Source organism: Convolutriloba macropyga, chromosome 10 (genome assembly GCF_964194025.1).
Source record: "Convolutriloba macropyga chromosome 10, txConMacr16.3, whole genome shotgun sequence".
NCBI lineage: Eukaryota > Metazoa > Xenacoelomorpha > Acoela > Convolutidae > Convolutriloba > Convolutriloba macropyga.
Genome location: NC_134477.1, coordinates 31,152,886 through 31,178,275, shown reverse-complemented (window position 1 = coordinate 31,178,275; position 25,390 = coordinate 31,152,886). Strand labels below are relative to the sequence as shown.

General features: G+C 34.0%; 1 protein-coding gene across 1 annotated transcript in view; it reads right to left on the bottom strand.

Annotated features, from left to right (window-relative positions):
• The window catches only part of LOC142347990 (azurocidin-like), a 28,198-nt gene extending 8,892 nt beyond the window's left edge, over positions 1-19,306 (bottom strand). Inside the window, exons 1-4 of the mRNA XM_075399155.1 lie at positions 19,267-19,306; positions 18,751-18,987; positions 7,058-7,157; positions 6,708-6,762 (exon numbers count right to left, since the gene is read on the bottom strand). Of these exons, the coding sequence (XP_075255270.1) occupies positions 6,708-6,762; positions 7,058-7,157; positions 18,751-18,987; positions 19,267-19,306 (432 nt within the window). The remainder of the gene's footprint in view (positions 1-6,707; positions 6,763-7,057; positions 7,158-18,750; positions 18,988-19,266) is intronic.
• Positions 19,307-25,390: the final 6,084 nt, after the last annotated feature.

Genomic DNA, 25,390 nt, shown 5'->3' with positions numbered 1-25,390 from the left:
TTCAGACCACTTTATGATTTCAAAAGTTTTTCAAGTTTTTTTTTCAAACAGTCAATTTTTTCACACTGTTTCGACCCCGATACTTCACAGGTCAGAAAAGCGAAGTCAGCAAAAAAACCACTTTTTAGTGCTCCTTTATAGAGCAAAATCCATTTGAGACCATTTTACGATTTCAAAACTTTTCCAAATTTTTTTTCGAAAAATCAATTTCAATGTTTCGACCACTATGCTGCAAAGGTGAGAAACGTGAAGTCAGCAAAAAAACCACTTTTTAGTGCTCTTTTATAGTGCAAAATCCAATCGAGACCATTTTACGATTTCAAATTTTTCAATTTTTTTTCAAAAAGTTAATTTTTTAACTGTTTCGACCCTATACTGCACAGGTGAGAACAATCACTTTTTTGGTGCTCTTTTATGGTGCAAAATCCGTTTCAGACCATTTTACGATTTCAAAACTTTTTCAAGTGTTTTTTTCGAAAAGTTAATTTTTTCACTATTTCGAACCCTATACTACAAAGGTGAGTAACGAGAAGTCAGAAAAAAAATCTTTTTAGTGCTCTTTTTTAGTGCAAAATCCAATTCAGATCAATTGAAGATTTCAAATTTTTCAAGTTTTTTTTCGAAAAATTAATTTTTTTACTGTTTCGACCCCTATACTGCACAATTGAGAAAAATGAAGTCAGCAAAAAAATAACCATTTGATCTCTTACGGTGCAAAATCAATTTCAGACCATTTTAGGAATTAAAATTTTTTTCAAAACTCAAAAAAAATTTTAACTTTTTCCCAGTACTTCTCACATGATAAATGCGTTGAATACGTTGAAATTATGTAAGATCTAGGCTAAATTCAACGAAATATATGCAAGTTCTACGCTAAATTCAATGCAAAATATGTAAGGTCTACGCTAAAATCAACGCAAAATATGTAAGATCTACGCTAAATTCAACGCAAAATATGTAAGATCTACGCTTTATAATGATTGCGGCTCATAAGGAAACAAAGGTACGGTGGCGCAATGGTAGAAGAGGCGACAAGTAAACAGGATGTCATTGGTTCGAGTCCCATACCCAGAATTCTACGCGTTGCTTTTTGCAAGATCAACGCTAAATTCAACAATTCAACGCAAAAATATGTAAGATCTACGCTAAATTCAACGCTAAATATGTAAGATCTACGCTAAATTCAACGCTAAATATGTAAGATCAGCGGCAACTAGCGTTGACAAGTTGGAAAATTCACCGCCATTTCTTACATAATTTTGCGCTGAATGCGTTGAATTTTTGTCTTTAAATTCAACGCATTCAACGCAAAATTATGTAAGAAAATTGCGGTGAATTTTCCGACTCGTCAACGCTAGTTGCCGCTGATCTTACATAATTTTGGCCAAATTCCTCGGCCCGGGTTCTGAAATAGTGCAAAAGTTTTCTTAAATAAATGTCGATAAAAAATTGATAATGGTCAATTTTTCTTCTGCAAAACTTAGCCATCCCGAGTCGGAAACAAAAGTTAATCTTGCGGGATAAAAACATTCAGAGACAGCAAATATTTAACAGGAAATCAATGCCTTTTACCTTAGTGAAATTTACCTTAACTTTATTTATTGTGTGTGTTCTATTGCAGTTATTTTATTTCTCTCTTTCGAATTTTCATTTTCAATCATGAACCCTTCTTGTTTCAGGCAGAAAAAGTTAATCTTGCATTATTTTTGCAACACTAACTTTTTCTTGCAAGATCTTGCTATATTTTTTTTGTCAAATCTTGCAAGATCTTGCATGATTAGTTTTTGGTGTCGTCAGGGGTATTATTAAATGTTCGCATGGGACATTGTTTTGCGTTGCCCATCCTCGTGCCATAAAAATAGTAATTATGCAAGGAAAGAAAAGACTCTCAAACTCTGAACAAGAACACAGGCAGAAAAAGTAGAAAACAGGTAGCAAAATTAGATCAAACTATTTCAGTTATACTGGATCAAATACTTTTTGAAGTATAATTGTTTTGTCTTGGACTCTTTGTTTTGACCTCAATCAAGGTACGGGCAACTTTTATTATGCTAGTTCAGAGCAAAATGAAGCATGCTGAATGAGAACATTTTGATGTGTTTGTCTATCTGTTAATGAAATAAATAAAATCTTATGATCCCTCAAATGGTTGTTTTTAAAACGATATACAGCAAACTGAAACAGTATTGTTAATCTTTGTCGACGTGGAAATGTTCTCATGAATTAAAATATTTCAAAAGTTAATAGCGAACAACTCTCCTTTCATCCTACTGCAGTAAAAAAATATGCTTCAATGAATTAGTTCAATGAGCTGGAACAAATATTCTTAATGTTGGAATTGAGCCCGAATTTTGGAAATTCAGGCAGCAAGCAAAATTAGTTCGATTGTTAAAGCTGCATCCAGTTCGTCATTTTCATTTTAAACGTCTTTAAATATCATAAAATACATCAGACATTCTTGTTTGTTTGACAGATCACGGAGCCTCTAAAAAACTTATGTGCAATATAGTGAAAATTTTCAACAGAATTGTGATACACTTTTTAATTTGAAAAAACTGTCTCCAGAAAATTTACCAGCTCTACATATTTCACATATGATAACGAAGGCAAGGATTCTAAATTAAAAAAGAGAATGAAGCCTTGGTCGCTAAATTTAAAGAGCTTTTTCGAAAAACCAATTTGAAACTAACTTCTAAACAGTCTATGTAATTTTTCATGAAAAACACTGCTAAACACGAAATATTTAGGTAAAATGCAGTCAAATTAAATCCACTAAGAAATAATTTTAGAATAGGGTTTTGGTTTCCTAAACTTAATAACTATCTGATTAAATTGAAAACAACAGTTCCGGCCTAAACTTAAAACAATAAACAACTGATATTTTTGTGCGAATTACTCGAGCAGTTCTTTACAAATCTGCAAAATTTGAAGTCATTTTATAGGGAATTAGTTGTTTGGCAATCAATTGAAGGAAAAATTATAGGACTGGCCATCATATACCAAATGGATTCGACAATTGTTTTAGAATTAGTTTGGTTTAAGCCTAGTTTGAAATTCTTACTATCATCAGACTAACTTTTTTGATGTACTTAAGTTTCCTTCCCAAACTGTTGAACCAGTGGATTGTATTTGAAAGCAGATTGGAGCGAGGCCTAAATTGAAAATATCACAAGAAAAATGATTGCTTAGCAGAGGAGGATTGAACTAACTCTGCTCTCCAATCACGCAAATCAATTGTTATGTGCCCCCAATAAAATTTGAAATAGCTATTACAACTTACATTCACGGAGTATAAAAAAGAAAGATCAGCGATAATAAGATTTTAGCACATTCAGAAAGGTGGTACACAAACAAACAGAAGCAAACGCGCACACGCACACACACACACACACACACACACACACACACATGCACACACGCGAACGCACATACTGAACACACACAAACCTCATATATGCGCGGTAATGAAATATAAACCGCCGGAGGGGAGGGAGGAAGCAGTTGGAAATTAAGCTGGAAAATGCGCAAAACGAACTCCTTTATATTTACGACGCAGAGGTATACCCCAAAACTTCCGCCTTGGTAAAAATCACGCTAAAAATAGATACATAAATTGAACGAAATTAGGAGACAAGCTGTGTATCTTACTTTTACGCCAAGAGGGGTTACGCCATTTTTGCGCAATTGAGATACTTGAAAATTGTAAAATAGGTGACAAGTCCTGTAGCACGTTTTCACTCATTTTAGGTATCTGAAAAAGTTTATCTGTAGTTTGCAATTGAGCCTAATCAAATGCGCGCTCTTGGGCATGAAAAAGTAGTTTACAGCTTTATTGATTGAGCCAGCAAAAGAAGTTTGAAGCTCCTACAGTGATTTAAAGATAGAATAAATGACGCAACAAAATATATTTGCTTTGAATTTTGGTTTTTGTTGTTTTTTTAGTGAAAGTCATTTCAAATAAGATATACACCCTTTTTTTCCAGTAATTTTGCAGCAGAAACACCACAAAGACAGAATCTTTAAGACATTCCAAAGGGAATGAAAACTCACGGGCAAACAAAGAAGGACCTAAGTTTTTTATTAAAAATTTAATACCACATTATCAAATAAAACTGCCATTGTAATGTTTGTGTTGAACTGTTATTGTTTATAAACTGTCATTGAAAAAGTGCATTTGTAAGTATCTGCTTCGCTTCTGAATTGAATATTGATGAGATTTATTTACAGAGAGGTCGAAAGAAAGAGAAAGAGAGAGAGAGAGAGAGAGAGAGAGAGAGAGAGAGAGAGAGAGAGAGAGAGAAGGAGAGAGAGTCAGAGAGAGAGAGAGAGAGAGAGAGAGAGAGAGAGAGAGAGAGAGAGAGAGAGAGAGAGAGATAGAGAGAGAGAGAGAGAGGGAGATAGAGCAGAATTTTCAGAAAAATTTATTAGACACCTTAAAACATTTAATTAGGAGCAAAAAATATTGATTAAGAAAGTATACCATTGTAAACCTGTAAAAATGCGAAAAGGTGGCCAAGCAATGGAGGGATTTTTCAGAAAAATAAAATAGACATTCAAAACAGGACGCAGAAGTAAGGAGTTTTTCAGAAAAAATGCAAGACAACTGTGAACATGTAAATAAATAAAAAAAAATATTGAAGAACCCCAATTCAACAATTCATTTGCTCAATTCAAAGGCAAATCACTCATTAAATCAATTTTAGCAAGAGAAAAAGTAATCATTTCACATGTGATTTTTTTACCGAATTTTCTTTGTCCAATATCATCATGTTATATACAAAGAAGAAGAGTTAATAAGTTGCTACATTGCAAACTATCGCCATTAGTTGAAACAATTTTCATATATGATAGTATTTTGATGAAATCGCAAATTCAACCCTGGAGAAAAGAATTTTGAAACTAAGGAATTCTTCGGAATTTATTTTAATTGTCAAATTTTAGTAAAATTATCTCAAAACAATGATACCTGAGTAGAATTAAAAGCCTGAAAAACCATGAAGAAGTAAGGAACCGACAATCAAGTGTATGAGCTGATGCTATTTTTTTCCATTACCCTGAAAAGAAAAGGTATTTTTCAGAATTCATTTTTATTTGTCAAATTTTCTGAAAAATCCCTAAAAATGACTTTAGGTAATGCCAATTCCCCTTCCCGACCTACAACTCACATAAAAAAATCATTTTGATAAGTTTGATTACTATATGGTATATTTTTAACCTGTAAGCCACATTTAATCACTTAACTGCTATCAATTAAAAAATGAACATTAAATTAGGCTGAATTGTGGATTTCAGTGCGAAAATTATAACAAATCAGCGCTATACAGAGTTACCTACGTGCGAAAAAGAGATTTATAAATCGAGCAGATTCGCAATACATAGCGGGCAAAAATAAGATTCATAGCTTGTATCTCTAAACTTTGAAACACTCTCTCAAACACGGGTTGAGCATTTCGCTTTTCTCTGTTTTCGGGTAAGTATCTATTTTTCGCAATATTGTTGCGTTTTAAATGTATTAACATAGGAAAAACGAACATAGATAATAGATCGGGAGACTTGCCTGTGACGATTTTGTTATACCTCAGCGGTGCAATGCTAACAGTTCCAAGTTTATCTTTGTGGTAGCAAAACTTAGGCAAAAAATTGAAATCAATTATTCCATGCGACAGAGTTAACGACGTCAAAGTTGAAAAAACGAGCAGTTGCCAATTAGGGATATAATAATTATAGCATCTATATCTATGACATATTCTAACTATGACAGTTCCGAAAATTTGGCAAAAGGTACACAACTCGGCTAATGAGAAAATTGATATGCAGTAACAACTGTGAGCCCATCCTTCTTAGGCATTTATACTGGCACAGTTCTGAAACGCAATTGCAGTTAGGTACAAGAGTATTAATTACAAACAGCTTTAAAAACAAAGCAATTTAATTTTAAGTTGAATGGCAACAAATATTAAGATGTACGTCGCAGCGCCACAAAAACTGACTTTTTCTGAAAAAAAATCATCGCTCAAAGGCTTTGGGCGATTTTAATGTGGGACTGGCCGAATCTATTTTCACTTGCCGAATCTATTTTTTGACTTATATGGTGTACATCCCAGCGCCACAGGAACCGATTTTTTTCTGAAAAATCTCTGGCACAAAATAAGGTCTTTGTGTGTGTGTGTGTGTGTGTATTTGTATGTGTATGTGTGGGTGCGTTTACTTATGCAGATGTTCGCTTGTATGTGTATCTGCTTGCGTGTGTTTGTTCGCCCTTATTCACTAAATATCATAATAAAGTTTTAATAACCACTTTTACATGCTCAAAAGTGCGCATTGAATTAGGCTTAATTGCGGATTATAGTAAGAAATTGAGTTACGTTGCCTGCGAAAAAGAGATACATAAATCGATCAGATTCGTGATACATAGTGCGCGAAGAATACCATACAAATCTTGTATCTCAAATTAGCGGTTAAAATTTTGACACTTCTGCGAACACAGGTTGCGCAATTCCCTTCAGTTTTGCCTGTTTTTGTTAAAGTATCTATTTTTCGCAATATTGTTGCAACTTCAATGTATCAACATAGGAAAAACGAACAAAAGATACGGAGATCGGGCAAATTTGCACGTGACTATTTGGGTATACCTCTGCGGCGTAATGATATGCACCCAAGAACGTGTATTTTTCCACCCAATACTGATGTTTGTGGTCATCGGCAACATTTCTGAATTTGAGCAGGGCGATGTTGTTTCTATATTCTGCCGTGTTCACAAATCTGAAAAGATGCATTTAGCATGAATTAGTATGTTTGCTTAACATTAAACCTACGTCCTAGGTGACTGTTAACTTATTGAGCTGTTCTTCGCATTTTCGATATTAGCCAATTGAACAACCACGGAAATATTTATGGTCAATTGAAGATCATGTTTTCCATATACCTCGCGGGGAGTAGTTTGGATTTAAAATTAATTTTTCGCATTTTTGACTAATTCTAGCAATTGTTTTCATTAAATTTTGTTTCCAGTTATCTGAACTTTCGGCTAGTTGATCACAAATACGAAGAAACGAACCCGTCGTGAAAGAACACCTGTTGGACAAAGCGAGTCTTCGGGTTATTCCTCCGTTCCCTATAAGCACTGAATCTGTTAAATCCCAGAACAATTGTGTGAGCTGAAAAAAAACTAATCAAAAACAACGGTTTTTAATCAATAATAACTGTAATAATAACAATAATAATATTAATAGTATTAATTGTTATAATATTAATAATAATAAAAAAATAATGATACTAATAATAACAATAATAATAGGAATAGAAGTAATAAGAATAATAATAAAAATAGTAATAATAATAATAATAATAATAATAATAATAACAATAATAATAATAATAATAATAATAATAATAATAATAATAATAATAATAATAATAATAATAATAATAATAATAATAATAATAATAATAATAATAATAATAATAATAATAACAATAATAATAACAATAATAATAACAATATTGATAATAATAATAATAATAATAATAATAATAATAATAACAATAATGATAATAATAATAATAATAATAATAATAATAACAATAATAATAAATAATAATAAAAATAATAATAATAATAATAACAATAATAATAACAATAATAATAACAATATTGATAATAATAATAATAATAATAATAATAATAATAATAATAATAATAATAATAATAATAATAATAATAATAATAATAATAATAATAATAACAATAATGATAATAATAATAATAATAATAATAATAACAATAATAATAAATAATAATTATAATAATAATAACAATAATAATAATAATAACAATAATAATAACAATAATAATAACAATATTGATAATAATAATAATAATAATAATAATAATAATAATAATAATAATAATAATAATAATAATAATAATAACAATAATGATAATAATAATAATAATAATAATAATAATAATAATAATAATAATAATAATAATAATAACAATAATAATAAATAATAATAAAAATAATAATAATAATAATAATAATTGCGGTGGAACGCCAGATACAAACAATTAAACGAAGAATTGCATCTATGAATATCGAAACAATTTGCGACAATTCAACAATAGCCGAAAAAATATCAGAAATAATCGAATCATTAAGACTAATACCCAATCGGGTCACGGAAATACCACCATTCCAAGCCCACTTCGGTAGACCCAAACGCACGGAACTATCTAACCTTCAACTGATACAATTTAACATACAATAATTAAAAATTCTTCTACCTTGACAAACGACCACTCCAGAACCCAACCCCAACGTCAGCAGCAATCTGGGACCGCGACACAAATTCCGAAGTCCACCTGGATTTCCAGTAGAAGCCAGAAGAACCTTCCCGACGGGACAACTCTTCCGATGACTCAAAATCTCCAGAATCATCAGACTCAGAGGACATCCCCCTCAGACCAGCCCAAAAGGGTACAATAATTCCGTCTAGATTTAAGTTTCAAATAGGCGATAAAGAAATATAATTGACCAAACACGTCGTAACCTAGCACGCAAAACCATCAGAAGAAAAAACCCCGAACCCAGAGGAACTCTAAAACCCCTCTGGTCAATAATCCCTGATGGAACAATTGTAGACTATACACACACCATTACTATCGATACACATAACGAAAAACACTGTAATCCGTGACAGCGACATTGCCATCTCCTCCGAAAAACGTTCAAAACCACCCGAACCAAAACTCCGACGCATAAACTTCGTCGCATGCAAAACTGTAGGAGAATATAATAGGAACAAACAAAAATACAAAAGTTCTGTTTAGCAGAAAAGGCCCAAGCAGCCAAAGCAGCCGAATGGAGAAGCAGACCACAAGCGAGCACCAGAAGACAACCATCCCCCACGATGCTCCGGGACCCTCATCAGCACCAATAACCACAACAAGCCAACAACAGGGCACTTCAGCACCAATTGAAGATAACGAGCCAGCATCCCTAGCAGCAAATTCTTCAATAAACACCTCGCCAATCACAACGAGGACACGCCCATCAGCATTACCCAAAAAACTGACCAAGAGAAAATCCCAAAGTTCAGCCCCAAAGGGGAAACGCATCTCGAACCGTAAGAAGGCCACAGTGTCAGCAGCCAGGAAAACTGCCAATACAAAGCTCACAAAAGCAAAAATTGCCGCCCTAAAACAAAGCAGAATCTTCAACATAAGCCAAAGCCCAATTGACCGCAACGAACTACAACGGAAGAAGACGACACGCATCTTCCACGAGCACTCCCAGGCGACACAACTCCTTTCATCATAGCAGCATCCTCTTCAGCGGCAGACTTCATGATGACCACGCCCTCTAGGAGCACAGTGTCCTCCACTCCATCATAGCCAAGTCACCCCAACTGCGCAACATACGCAAATCGCAAGCAGAAGCTACAGTAAAGAAACTTATTGTAGAACAAACAATTGCCAATATTCCCAAGCAACTGCCTCACAAGAGACCACAATCATTGACCTAGTGGAGACCTCGGACGAACCCCAACCAACTCCGACCCTAACCGTAAACCCAAACTGCTCATCGTTCGGACAGGACATTGTAATCCTATCCTCAGACTCACAACACTCCAGCCACTCATTCCATACAGCCTCCATACACTCTGTTCCCAATCGGACATTCGATACTCCACAGCCGACTCCTATGGACTGCTCACCCCCGATATCAAATCCCGCACGGGACACAGATGAACACTTCACAGGGGAAATTGCCTCAAACGAAGATGCCTAGCACAACACTTACTGCTAGCCATCCCCCAGCCGGGGGGGGAATTTGGTGAGCGTCTGGCTCACACAGCAACCAAGCATCCAAACGTATTATCATAAAGTCTTATAAAACTTCATATGTTATTATATTACCTGATTCACAGTTGTAAGTACGTATCTAGCGCATTGTTCATTTGTTGTTACCTGGTTGTACCAGTCGTTATTATCGAGCTCCGTTTGGAGCGCAATAGCTAAGCGCACATGGTGTCTTTAGCAAGAACAAGAAAGTCTAAACCGAAAAGTTAATTCTTATCGCGCTAGTCTTTTTACTGCCTCTGCTAACTCAACATAGCTCTAGCCACACACGATGTTTGGCAGACACAACAACAAGAATAATAATAATAATAATAATAATAATAATAATAATAAAAAAAAATAATAATAATAATAATAATAATAATAATAATAATAATAATAGTAATAATATTAATAATATTAATAATAATAATAATAATAATAATAATAATAATAATAATAAAATAATAATACTAATAATAATAATAATGATAATTAAAATAATAATAGTAATAATAAAAATAATAATAATATTAATAATATTAATAATAATAATAATACTAAAAATAACAATAAAATTAATAATAATAAAAATAATAATAACAAATAAATAAAAATAATAACAATAATAATAATAACATCAACAATAATAACAGTAATAAAACTAATAATAATAATGATAATAATAATACAAATAATGATAATAATAATAATAATAATAATAATAATAATAATAATAATAATAATAATAATAATAATAGTAATAATATCAATAATATTAAAAATAATAATAATAATAATAATAATAATAATAATAATAAAATAATAATACTAATAATAATAATGATGATAATTAAAATAATAATAGTAATAAGAATAATAATAATAATAATAATAATAATAATAATAATAATAATAAAAATAAAAATCATAACAATAATAGTAATAATAATAATAATAACAGCAAAAATTCAAATTTTTCTCAAAAACGGTGTCCCAGCCAATTAAACATTAGCTGTTTACAAAGAACAAAAACAATTATTGATTGCGCTTATTTCAAATTGCCAGACGGCCTCCAATTTTGCGATACTGTGAAAGAAACCATAAACCTATAAAAAAAAAGTGCGAATATGTAAAAATGACTAATATTTTAAGAAAGCTCGTTGTACCAAGAACGGAGACCAATTCAGCAGAACAAAACTGTTACAAAGAGCAAATTTCAGTTTTAAAACAAAGGATGTGACTCGTCTGTAGAGATACTGAACTGCCAGTTAACAGAAATAAGATTTGAAAAGCTCAGAAAGACATTGTCTTCTGAAAAAAACAAATAATTTCAAAAATCATGGCCAACATAATCTTTTGACTAAGAGAGTAGACAGCTTATTTAGAAAACTCTATTTAGCAAATAACTAAATAAACATCTCTGTTTTTAGTGAGACTAAATCATAAGACCATAAAATAACAGTAAATACAAGCAGAACTAAAAAAAAATTACCAAAAAATTTACGAAACCACAGTGTTAAAGCCATTAATTTTTAAAAATAATAACCGCGAGAAAACTAAATCTTTATTTGCGTCTTTTTTAAAAATGATTAAGTCTTTTTCTAAAACGACTATCCGAAAACGACAACAAAAAGCCACAAAAAATGAAAAACATCTAAATATCACAAATTTCTTCTGAAACAAACTGACTAATTCCTAAAGACATCAGTCGTTTAATCAGAAAAATTAACCATCGGAATATTTTTTGATTGGTTCAACAGAAAAATTAACAAGATCTCACAATAATGACGCTGAAATTGCAAAAAGATACAATTTGTAAGATACTAGAAAAGACGAAAATCAGAACAAAAAAGGGATACAAGAATACTTAAACTTTTTGAAGAATATTATATTGAAAATCAATAAATCCAAAAACTATATACTGATATAAGTCGTTAAGTTCATTTATATATCTCTAGTTTGCCATTTACACCCCTAATTACCCAATAATTGGCATGCGACTACAATCATCAACAACAAATAGAGGGCAAGAGTTAAAAACTTTACCAAATTCTGCAAGAGAACATTGTCGCAGCCCTTAAAACCATATGTTATGAAAACAATAAATATGTTCCGTTAAAAATCTTTCAAAATTTGTCCTCAATTAGATTGTTAAGTAATGTGACAATCAACCAACGAAACAAAATCAACAGAAAGATTGGGCAATAATGCTTAAAAAAATTGTATGAAAACTCGTAGTACCAAAAGGAAACGTTCTGTTGAAAAAAAGCCGCCACAAAATTGGTTTACATTCTATAGGAAAGAAAGTTTGATCTTTTTTTACAAAGAATAAGCAAAATAATGACCGAAATATTATAAAAAAATTGACCAGTTCAAAAACTCACTGAAAATTTCTTAAAACAAATACATTCAATGACATAAGAGACATTAGGTAACAATAGAATACATGGTAAGGGTTCACATTCACCTTTTGAGGAAGTCATTTGTGTCTTTGAATGGTTAGACTTAGTAATAAGACCGCACAAATAATGACAATTGAAGGCAAAACACAAGAATTCAGTTAAAGTTTATTAATACTTTTCCTCAAAGCCATAAAAACCCTTAGGCTCTCGGAAAAAAGCTAAATCTACATTCGGCCTGACTTTTATATAAATGGGAGCTTCAGTAATGGAGCCGTGAATGAAAGCTTTTGTCAGTAATTAACTGTGAAAAAACAAAAGCAAAATATTTTGACAAAAAGGCAACAGCAAATTAAAAATTAAAAGTCTCTGATTTTAAGAAACCATTATAATAACAAACCTATCCCTGATTTGCCATGACGATATCCAACTTATCCCAATAATTTTTCCACCTATATTGTTAAGTTATCTGACAATTTACAAAGAAACAAAAAATGGGCAATTATGCAGAAAAATCACAAAATTGTATGAAGACGCGGTAGTACCAAAACCAAGAAGCCGTTTTTTTTTCAAAATAAGTCCCCACAAAAATTATTTAGTTTTTAGAATTAAAATCTTATAAGAAGGAATGTTTGACCTATATTTACTGAAATTGACAGACATAAGGTATTAAAACTTTGACAAGTACAAAAAATCAATGAACATTTCCTAAAACAATTATATGCAATGGCATAAGAGACATAAGACAACAACCCAAAGCAGTTTAGAGCAAAGCATTTCAAGACCCAACCTCTTGAATAAGTCATTTGGATCTTTGATTTGTTCAAATTTGTAATCAGACCACTAAAATAATAACAATTGAGGGCAAAACACAAAAAATCAGTTAAAGTTTACTAAAACTCAACTTTGAAGCCAAAGAAACACCAAGGTCCTCTAACCATATCTACATTTGGCCGGATGATTACGTAAAAAAGAGTTGTCATTAATGGAGCCGTCAATTGAAAATTTTGTCAGTAATCAACATTTAAAAAAGCAAAATATTCTTTGAAAAGGCAGCGCCAAAAAAATTTAAAATTTTTTATTTTAAGAATCCATGGTGACATCAAACCTATCCCTGATTTTTGCCCGTTCGACTATTCACGCAACTTTTTCAAATGTTTAAGAATTAGATCAATTGTTGATTGAATTTTTTCAAAAACTGGAAAAACAGTGCTGTATTTTGTATAATTATCGAGTTAAGTTTGCAAAAAAGAAACGAAAACTTTTAATTCCAGAAGACTTTTATAGGATGCCAAATTTCAACTAGCTCACTCTTTTTGGGAGTTTAGGGAGGTTGTGTCAGCGGTTTCTAGGTCTCCAATTTTGGCACACATAAATAATGTGGACCAAAAGGCATATTTTGTGAAATTTCTGACGAAAATGTCTGAATTTTGAAAATGTTATCAAAATTTTGGCCAGAAAAATCAGCATTCAAACAATTTAGCAACGATTTTCTATCTCTAACGGTAACAATAACACAAATGAAAATTTGAATTTCTTTTAAATTATATTAGCAAAATTGAGCCAAATTGTAGCAAAAATTACGGAAAATGTGACCTAAAAACTGTCGATTATTCACAAAAATATAAACCTCGATAGCCCCAGTACAAAACAAATTTTAAAAAATCCTTTTAATTCCATATTGTAGGATTTACATGGTTTTTAATGATACCACTCACAAATCTCTACGATGATTATATATCGATCGGCAAAAAATGACTGAACAAGAAAAGCAAATTTGAGTATATTGTTCCACCCTCCCCACTAAAGTGGGGTCGCAACAATAATAATATTATTAACAAAGAAACGAATAAAATTGATAAATATAATAATAATACTAATAAAAATAGTACTAATAAAAATAATAATATTACTAATAACAATAATAATAATCATAATAATAATAATAATAATAATAATAATAATAATAATAATAATAATAATAATAATAATAATAATAATAATAATAATAATAATAATAATAATAATATTAAAAATAGTGAAAATGATAATATTGATGACAATAAAATTATTATCAATAATAAAAATATGCTAATAAATTGTTTTCTGTAGTCGGCAAAAAAGACTTATGGTATCATTTATGCACAACACATCAGCAAGACTATAGGGAAGTCACTAGACTCGTTCTCAAGTGTCTCAGATATAAAAGAGCGCATTCATGGACTGCAGCCCACCAGTAAAAACCTTCTTTAATTACTGTTGATGACATTTCCGTAAACTCCAAAAAGAGCGAGCCAAACGGGCAATGGGATTCTAGGTGCCAACCAAAATTACGTAACAAAGATTGAACAGCTGTCTTGATCTTCAAAAACTGTTTTTTAAGATGTCAATGGGATTCAGTTCTGCGGGTTGAATTTTTTTCATTTTGATTTCAATTGGGTTTCACGGTCAAAAATTTCAACAAGATTTCTCGGTTTGAAAAGGCCGAACAGAAACGACAAAAATCTTTTAAGAAATCTTCGGTATCTTTGGGTTCAAACATAAGAAAGCTTTGGTATGTTCGGTTTGTACAGTATCGTCGATTTCAAACGTAAGAAGGACTCGGTATGGTCATTTATGGACGCAACAGAGATTTGTTATTTTCGGTTTTAGAACATTCAGTATGTTCGGTATTTAGACGCAAGAGATCCTTGGTATGTTCGGTTTCAGACGTAGGAAATTGTCGTTTTTTCCATTGGAAAATTTGTTTTTTTTTCTATATATCATGAGGTCAGAGGTTATGATAGGGGTTTTTGCAGGAATTTCAAGCATTCGTTTTAGAAAAAAATTCCAAAAAATGTGCAAACTCGTTGAAAATTATTTTAAGCTCATTTGCCAAAATAAATGAATAAGTATAAAAATCTTGGTTAATTTTGAATTCAAAACTGTAACATACTTGTTAAACTTTGATGAATTCTATTGATTAATTCTCATTCACTGAGTATCGACATACTTTCTTGTAGTTTGCAAGCAAAGAGTTTGACGGTTGGCTGCGTTTCAACAATCCCTGTGCCCATAGTTTTCATTTTTCGCTCCGCTGGACTAATCTGCTTGTCAGAACCGGAGCATTAAAAGTACTGATGTTTCTCTAAAGGATACCGAATCTGACTTAAGTTTAAAAACTACGATACTAAATCTCTCTGACGTTTAAAAACGGCGATACTGAATCTGTCTTACGTTCAAAACGAAAACGTTATTGGAAATTTTGTCGTTTTTGGCTCGAAGAAAAACGACGATACCGACGATTTCCTATGTTTAAAAACCAAAAATTTCTAAACTAGGGTTACTATTTTCTAGAAATCAAATCCTGAAACAGTCTCGAACAAGCTTGAATCATGATTTGATTTTCCTCTCTGATTTGAGTTGCGAACACTAACCGTACCTTCCATTCAATCGGCATCAGAACTGAATCAGAACATTTTCAGAACAATATTAACTTTCAGTACTGATTCAGAACGTTTTCAGAACAGTTTCTGTATTGATTCTGAAACCTCTCTGAATCAGAGCAAAATTCAGAATCTATGTCCTCTGAATTCCTCTGTATCAGAAGAAAATTCAGAATGCAATTCTGAATTTGCTCTGAATCAGAATGAAAATCAGAAAGTACTCCCAGCTCTGAAAACAAACAAAAAACTTTCCATCGGTTAATTAACCCGTATTTGAACGCTTTTTTTGCAATTGTTCGCTTTTGAAAAATTTTTTTGTGGAAAAATATTAAAACTGAGAAAACTTTTGGAGCTCAGAATCTCTTTCATTGAAATTGATTTGACTCAATGACGGAGGAACTGTCACATAGTAAGGGCAGCAGATAGGCAGTAGGTAGCTATTGGCTATTTATCATAAAGCTTGTACCTTCTAAGCAGAATTACCAGATTTGTCATTTACTACTGATAATTTTTTTGTTTGCTTCGCTATTTTTGTTATTATTTTGCCCAAAAACTACATCGAACTGTAATACCATAGTCCCCTTTTGGTAATTTGGAACTTTTCTTGCTCGCATAGGTCAATTCTTTTACTAAAAGGAGATGACCAACAGAGTAAATGATAATAATTGAGAGAGAAAATTAAAGTAGTTATTTTGTATAAAAGTCAGCGGGGCTCAGAACCTCTTTCATTGAAATTGATTTGACTTAATGATGAAGGAAGTGTCACATAGTAAGGGCAGCAGATAGGCAGTAGGTAGTTATTGGCTATTTATCATAAAGATTGTACCTTCTAAGCAAAATTACCAGATTTGTCATTTAATACAAATTAATTTTTTTTGTTTGCTTCGCTATTTTTGTTATTTTTTCGCCCAAAAACTACATTGAACAGTAATACCGTAGTCCCCTTTTGGTAATATTTCTTGCTCGCAAAGGTCCATTCTTGCTCGCATAGGTCCATTCTTTTACTAAAAGGAGATGACTAACAGAGGTAATGATAATAATTGAGGGAGAAAATTAAAGTAGTTATTTTGTATAAAATTCAGCGGGGCTCAGAACTTCTTTCATTGAGTTAGAGATTGTTAGAGTCTGCAATGAAATTGTCTTTTGTAAAGTATTGGCCACATTTCATTGGCCACATTCCAATTTTCTCTATCAGAAATTTTAAAATAGCTTTTAGTGGTCTTGTGAAATGTTGCAGTTTTCCGGGATGTTTGATTTAGGAGCGTTTGAATTGGCTATAAGAACTGTTAATCTGCAAAAGACGTGCTCAGAATAAGTTTGTTTGATAAAAAGTGGTCATTATTTGCAGAAATAGCAATTTTCTCTGTAATCAGTTTTAAAATAGGTTTCAATGCTATCGTGAAATATTGCAATTTTCCAGGATTTTTGGTTTAGAAACAGTTGTATGGGCTATGAGAACTATAAATCTGCAAAATAAATAGCCAGAATACGTTTATTTGAAAAATGTTGTCATTATTTAAAGAAGTTGCAAATTTCTCTATAATCATTTTTAAAAATAGGCGTTATTGGTAATGTGAAATATTGCAATTTTCCGGCTTTTTTGTTTTAGAACCAGTTGTATGGCCTATGTGAACTGTGAATCTGCAAAAAATGGCCAGAATGTGATTATTTGAAAAAAAGTTCTCATTATTTAAAGAAGTTTGTTTTGGAAAACTTTACAAGCTTGGTTTTTTTTACCATGCTATACCAGTCTTCCTATAGTTATTTTCAGTAACTCCGGCACTGCCGGTCCCCAGCTCGGAATGAAAAAGGAGGAGGGTTTAAACCACACAAAGCATACTGGAAAATCTCAAAAAGTGAGTTTTAACTTGACATGAGAAAATTTCCGACAACCTATTATGTAAGTTTCTTCAATTTCTACAGGTATTGTATGAATTTGTATTTTTAAAGACCTGAGAGCAAAAGCAATGGTAAAACCTGGCTTGGCTCATGAACATAGTTATGAACTTACCCTAATTCAGAGAAAAATCAGACTCTGATTCAGAGTCTAATTCAGAGTCTGATTCAGAGTCTGAATCAGAAAAAAAATCAGAGTCTGATTCAGAGTCTGATTCAAAGTCTGAATCAGAGTCTGAATCAGAGAATATCGGAGCCAAATGTGACATGAACAGACTCTGAATCAATACTGAATTGTTTCTGAAAAACTTCCTGGTTCAGTACTGAATTACTCTGAAAGTTAGGTACGGGTATCCAAAAATACTCACTTTTTCCATTAGCCTCTTTTAGATTATTTTTGGCACGGCTCTTATCTTCTTTTATGATTACTAAGAATCAAATATGATCCTAACATGATATTGAGAACAGTGCATAGCCTTTGACGAATTCCTAGGATGAGCTACATTTGGTCTTTGTACTTTGGGGGGATAATGGGGTGAATATGATGCAATAAGGGGGCCCTAGTCGAGACCTGGAATTTATGAAAAGACCTATTAACTCCAGGTAGGGGGGTAAATATTGAATTAAATTGCACGGTCGAGGTCGCTAGTTAAATTCGAGGCTAATTCTTGTCATAAGTCCAGCCAAATTCTTTTCATACGCGAAAATGAGGCAAACTAAAAGGTTCCGACAACAACTGGGTTCGCTCTCGTGGCCTTCTCCAATCTTACCCAATGCTTAACCAATTGCGCTACATGTACTTACATTTGACGGAAATTGAAAACAAGTCATTATAACGGTCGCGAGCGTAATTCCAGGACATAATTTATTGTCCAGCCAATTCCAGAACACCTTTATTGTCTAGCCAAATTCCAGAACACTTTTATTGTCCAGCCAAATTCCAGGACGTATATTTTAGTTCCAGCCAAATTCTACGGCGGTTGTTTTAGTTCCATCCAAAGTCCAGGACATCACATTAGGTCCAGACAAAATCTTTTTATACCCAATATTTGTCGAGGACAGTCTTTTCATACCTTAAATCTGTCGAGGACGGTCTTTTCATAATTCCAGGTCTCGACTAGGGGGGAAGGGGGAATAATGGAGAAGATACGTTGAATGACAAACGAATGACATAAAAACTAACGTGCTCTTCCTATGACGCAAGATGCTGCAGTAACTGCCCATCTTCGTTGGATGATAGCTGCACCGCAGTAGCTTACTCCTCTAAATTCAGATATTGTTGCAAAAAATGATCGCATTCGCACATTTTTCCCATTAATAATATGATTGAGCACTCTATTGTGCAAAGTACTTCCATTGTGGATCATAGACTCAAGAGCATTCTCAACCGGAACTTGGGTATTTAATGTGAATAGCTGAGCTAAAAACAACAGTTTGAATACGAATGACATTTTGAAATATATCATTATGATCAATGAAAAGGATTTGAAGATTAAGATGAGTGCAAAGTCTATTCCTTGATTTGCTCAAAACAATCATAGTGCTATTGTCACACACCGATTGTAGACTCATTAAAGTTTAAAGGTACTTCATCTGTCAAACTTAATTATTCCTCTAATTGTATCCACCAAGTTTGTTCCGTTCTCCAAAAACCAGTGTTTTGTTTTTCGTTCTCATGCCCGGAGTCATAACAACGTACACAATACACAATGTTTAGGAGCATTACTGTGTATACTCATACTGGAGCTTATAGCTACATCTACATCAAAGATATTAAGCTACCCAGGTTGACGTGCCAGACGGAAGTGACATCTGATCAGACTATTTCAAGTGCAATTGAGTCTGATCAGGAGCAACTTTTGAGCGCACAACAGTCTGATCAGAAGTAATTTTGAGCGCACAATCGTCTGGACAATGGTCTGGGTTTGGTCTGATCAGAGGTCATTTCCGTCTGGTCAGGTCTGATCGGAGACAACTTTGAGCGCACACGGTGCATTGAGCGCACTTCAATTTCATCAGTGGACACTTTGGTCTGGGATGACCTGATGTTACTTTCCTCTGGTACGGTCTGATAAGAGGTCACTTCCGGATGGCACCTCAACCTGGGTAGTATTCGAAGATAGACTCTGGTGATGCTGGATCAACTGAACAAGAGTAGCGGCATTGAGTTACTCATATTCAGTTGGTCTCTTCGGCTTCAATGGAAACAACATACTGATCAGAATTTATTGAACCTAAATATCCCACAGTGTCGTATATAACAAAGCGAATGAGACTCATTCTGCAAGTTAGATAAGTTTATTCTACGCCTATTACGAGTGGACAAAACTGCATCATTTATAAGTTGTTCGTTAATTCGTTAATTCTTTTAATTTTAGTTAAGGCCGAGACCCAAGTGCCAGAATAAATCAGTACTGAATAATCATATCCCAATAGTAGAGGAAGGATTCGGTTTTGACTCATTGTGGCCCAAGTGATCTCGATTGTGCATTATTATGTTCAGCTCAAATCCAGTTTCCATTTTTTTGTGAAATTACAATGTATTTTGGGTTTTTGTTTTTCATTATCTTCAATAAAAAAGATCAGAAATAAATGAGCAGATCAATTTTAAAAAGTTTTAACTGAAGCGCATGATCTTTTTGTTTTTGTTTTTGGTAGTTAGTCGTAGGTTGAACAAAGTTGGTTGTCCGCATTTTTAAAATCCGATTGTATTTTTTTCTGTTTTCACTCCCCCGGTCAATTGAATTGAAAAGGCCGCGTTTGTTCATCTTTAAAGACGTTATTGGAAATAAATAAGAAAAAACGGCTTGGCACATAAATCGGGGGGATGAGTGGTGGTCCTCTGAGAAATATAGGTCAGCCTGTGAGCAATCCGAGGTCTCCTCAGTGGAATCTTAGGGGTCTTCTAAGCAATCTAGGCTGATTCTATGAGCAATATGAGGGGTCTTCTGAGCAATTTAGTGTCTCCTCATAGCATTCTAAGGGTTCCTCTGATCAATGTATGGGGTCCTCTGAGCAATCTGGGAGTCTTCTGAGCAATTAAGGTAGATTCTATGAGCAATCTGAGGGTTCCTCCTCGAAATCTAGGGCCTCCTCATAGCGACCTAGGGATTCCTCTGAGAAATTTAGGGGGTCCTCCGGGCAATCTTAGGGTCCTCTGTAAAATCTAGGAGGGTCCTCTACGCAATTTAGTGGCTCCTCTGAGCAATCTAGGGTCCCTCTCAGCGAATTGAGGGGTCCTCTGAAAAATCTAGGCTGATTCTCTGAGCAATCTGGGGGTCCTCTGACCAAATTAGGTTGATTCTATGAGCAATCCGAGGGGTCCTCTGCGCAATCTAGGGTCTCCCCATAGCGATCTAGGGGTTCCTCCGGGCAATCTACTGGGGTCCTCTACGCATTTTTGTGGGTCCTCTGAACAAACTAGGGGGTCCTCTGAATATCTGGGTTCCTCTTAGGGGTCCTCTGAGCAATCTAGAGGGCTCCTTTGCTTAATCTGTGGTAGTCCTATGAGCATTCCGGGGAGTCCTGTAATCAATATAAAGGCTCCTCTGTGCAATCTATGGGGTCCAACGCCCAATCTAAGTTCATCCTATGAGCAATCCGAGGTGCTCCTCTGAGCAATGTAGGGGGTCCTTTGAGCAATTTCGGGGGTCCCCTGAGCAATCTAGAGGGTCCTCCTAGCAATATAGGGTGGTCCTATGAGCGATCTAGCTGCTCCTCTAGGCAATTACGGGGCCCTCAGATTTTTCTAGGGACTCCTCTGAGGAATCTAGGGATGTCCCCTGAACAATCAGAGGGGTCCTTTGAGCAATCTAAGGTGATCCTATGAGCAATCTAGAGGAGGTCTTCTGGGCATTCAATGGTGTAGGGTTGTTCTGAGCAATCTGTTGCAGTCCTCTGAGCATAATAGGCTTGTCCTAAAACAATCTGGGGAACAGTGGTGCCATATTACAATAGCAGGTGTCATAGTACTCATTTAGGAGGTCAAATAACAACTTTTCTTAGCATTCTGATTCAAGAAGTTCATTGATATTTAAAAACATGGGGTACGTCAACCCATTTAATGACCTCTGTCCCACACACATCCCGAGTCAAGGTTTAGCGGTGAATCTTCGTAAGAAATGCGGTGAAATGCGCTGAAAAAAAAATTATTTTCACCGCGTATTTCTTACATCTTTTTGCGGTTAATGCAGTGAATCGCGGTGAATTATTTATTTTCATCGCGTTCTCAGTATTCTTACAAAAAAAGAAGCTTCCCCAGACGCGTTCGAACCTATGACCTCCTGCATGCCTTCAACTTCTCAGTCCACTGCGCCAACTGTCACTTACAGCTTAGCAATTTCTTGTGAATTTAAATCAGAATGAGTAACTTTTGGAAATCATATGCGGTGAATTTTTGTAAGAAATGCGGTGAATTTCGCGTCGAATTTTTGTAAGAAAAGTGGTGAAATGTGGTGAATTATTTTTTTTTCACCGCATTCACCACAATCACCGCATTTCTTACATTAATTTGCCATAATAGTCTATGCAGTGAATTTTTGTAAGAAATGCGGTGAAAACCGGTGAATTATATTTTTTCACCGCATTCAGCGCAATCACTGCATTTCCTACGAAAATTCACCGCATTCACCGCATTTCTTACGAAAATTCACCAAAAAACCTCGACCCGGGATGCTATTGTTTCATTTTATCGGTTCAGGCTCTCAGCTTATAAAAATGGCTTCACAAAAAAGCAGCTTGTATGGGCTGATCAATTAGAAATGTCAACTCGAGAACGCCACAAAAATCGGAAGAAGTGGCGAGTGCACTATGTTTTATCAAATCTTATTAAACAATTATACGAAAAAACGCTTCCTACAATCCATATTGAGCAGAGCAATGAAAATTTGTTAGAAGAAGCGTAAGATCAATTCACTTTAGCTCTTCTTACTTTGTCGTGACTGAACGTCGCTGAAAGTCAGTGGTCCACGTATGTAAATTCCGAATGTGTCTTTTCTTTTCTTACGCCCCCACTCATGAATCCTTTAATTGAAAATAATGCGTTTGTCTAACTTCAAATACGTTAGTTAATTAATTTTTCAAAAATTGCACATAATTCGGGGGGAGAGGTATTGGCTTGATGGTGTGGGGAGGGGCATGGACACGACGTTGAGTAAGGATCACAAGTGAACGCAGATTAGTTTAGATTGCAGACAGTAACAGATTAGTAGATTGGTAAAAGATATTGGATATAATATTTGGAACTTTTCTGTTCGTTCCAGCGTAGTGGTCATATATTTTTCACTCACCCTCAGGCGCAAGTGCTATTAATTTACACAATAACTTGCTATAGAACAATACAATTATTGGGGTTACGCTGAGAAATCTAGGGTGTTCCTGTGAGCAACCCAATGAATCGTCTGAACAGGTCCTCTTAGCAGTCTGGAGTGGCTCTATGACCAATCTAAGGTGTCATCTGAACAATTTAGGTGGGTCCTCTGATCATTCTAAGGTATCCTCTGAGCAATCTAGATAGGTCCCCTGAGAAATCTGAGGGGTATTCTTAGCGATCTAATGTGGTTCTAAGAGCAATCTGCGGGTCATACATAGCATTTTTTGCTTATATGTATGTGTACTTTGATGTATGTATTATATATACATACATACATGAACTTGCACAAACACTTATCGCTTTCTCTCTCAAAATGTTTTATAAATGTGTGCAGTTATATATCATACATATTTTTAATTATATAATTTTTTGAAAAAAAAATATGTTTGCAAAATTTTTAGTTGTTTTTTTTATTTTTTCAATATCTGTTGGTTCTGTGGAACTTCTGTGTTGACGATGGGAATTTACCGCATGCAAGATGGTTGCAGGTGATACAGTATCTGGTCAGAGATAGGGTAACGGTGACAATGGAAACTGTTCAGAGTGTGCCAAGAAGACGTGTCCCAACTTGAGAGTTTATTATGGAAAAGGAAACGTCAGTTGATAATTCAGCATAGCAGGCAATAATTGTCAGTGAAAGAGTGGAAGTGTTGAATGTGGCTCGACGAATTGTGTTGAAATTCGGGGAAATTATGAATTTGAACTGTAACTTTAAAGCTGAGGAATTGTTGAAAGTGTACCGTAAATGTGAACTGCAACTAACTTTATTATAGTAGTTACTACAGTAGTTGATAGTCTTAATGTTTTCGTGTGCTCCTTTTAATTACCCATATTTTTGGCAGGTTAATTTTTGCAATTTTTTTAGTCTTTATCTTGTACCCTTTGGTGATGATTTTTTATTCTGAGCAGTTGAAAAACAGACAAAAAATCAGAAAGCCCTATAAAAATAAAGAAGTGAAGTTCATTATGTTCATACTGAGTTCAAAATTTTACAATGAAATGTAAATAAAGTGCCATGATCAAAACGCTGTCCAGAGTGAAAATCATAATGAACTCATTATGATTCAGAACAGAATTGTCATGAGACTCAAATCCGTGTGCATTTAATTTGGAACGTTGTACTGTGCGGATCATTGACTATATGGGACTAGCTACGAAACGGACCGTTAATAATTATCTTACCAAGTTTTCCAAGTTCGGGCAACCTGGGAAGTCTATTTCACGATCAATGGAAAATAGTGAGAACGAGAGGGAAAACTGGGATAATGCAACAGCGACAGAGATGTTGGAGAAAAAGATCAGAAAAACCCTGATAACATGATCAGCTCCTCTCTGAAAAGCCCCTCTCTGAAAAGATGCCAATCAAGTACTGCAGCACCATTAGTACAACTATAGATAAAAAACTCGTAAGACATCCGTACTGAAATGTAGCCACAAAGAGCAGTCGGATATTTCCCTGAAAGGATGATAACTAAGGGAATATTGGTGCATTGGTTGAAACGACAACACTAAAGCCCTAAGGGAAACTTTAGAGAACTGTTTAGAAAAACACGGTTCCCTTGAAGCCGCAAGAACAAATCAATAAAGTTTACACATCCAGAAAATTTATTTAAATCAATCATCTATCAATCATGAAGAAAGTGAACAAAACAAATAAATCTTCAAACAGATTAGGTATGATTTGTCAGCACAAGACAGCCTGCAGCCACCAATCATACTTTTGTCGAACCACTATCTGAGCATTGTAACAAATGAACCTGTCCCGTGTCCACGGTAAGCGCAATTTAAGCCACGCAACCAAACTTAACTACACTAGCTTAGAAATCGCCGTTTCTAAAGCAAAAGATAATCACCAGTATGTTCTGTTTTAGTTGTACAATAGGAAGGAAAGACCTTCCGTTTTTTTTCTTCTGTGCCATTGCTTTTTTTTTTACTTTTTAACCTAAGGAACCGTCGGTAAGGTCGATTTTAAACGTAACTTTGCTCAGTACGTTTGGTTTCTTATATTAGAAATTTACAGTTTGTTAGATTCCGTAACTTTGGTTTTAAACGTGCGAAATTACTGGTATGTTTTTGTTTCAAATTTGCAAAAGGTTTCCTTAAAAAAACTATCACAATCAATAGTTTTCTAAAATTTTCGGTTGAAAAGCATTATATACGATTATTTCCTAAAGTGACCGTCTTCATTCGGTCTGTTCGACAGCGACAAAGAAGTTAGAGAAAAAGATCACAAAAACTCTGATAACATCATCAGCTCCTCTCTGAAAAGACCCTCTCTGAAAAGATGCCAATCAAGTACTGCAGCACCATTAGTACAACTATGCATTAAAATTTCGTAACCCATCCGTACTGAAGTGTAGCCACAAGGAGCAGGCGGATTTTTCCCTGAATGGAGGATAACTAAGGAAACATTGGTACATTGGTTGAAACGACAACACTAAAGCCTTTAGAA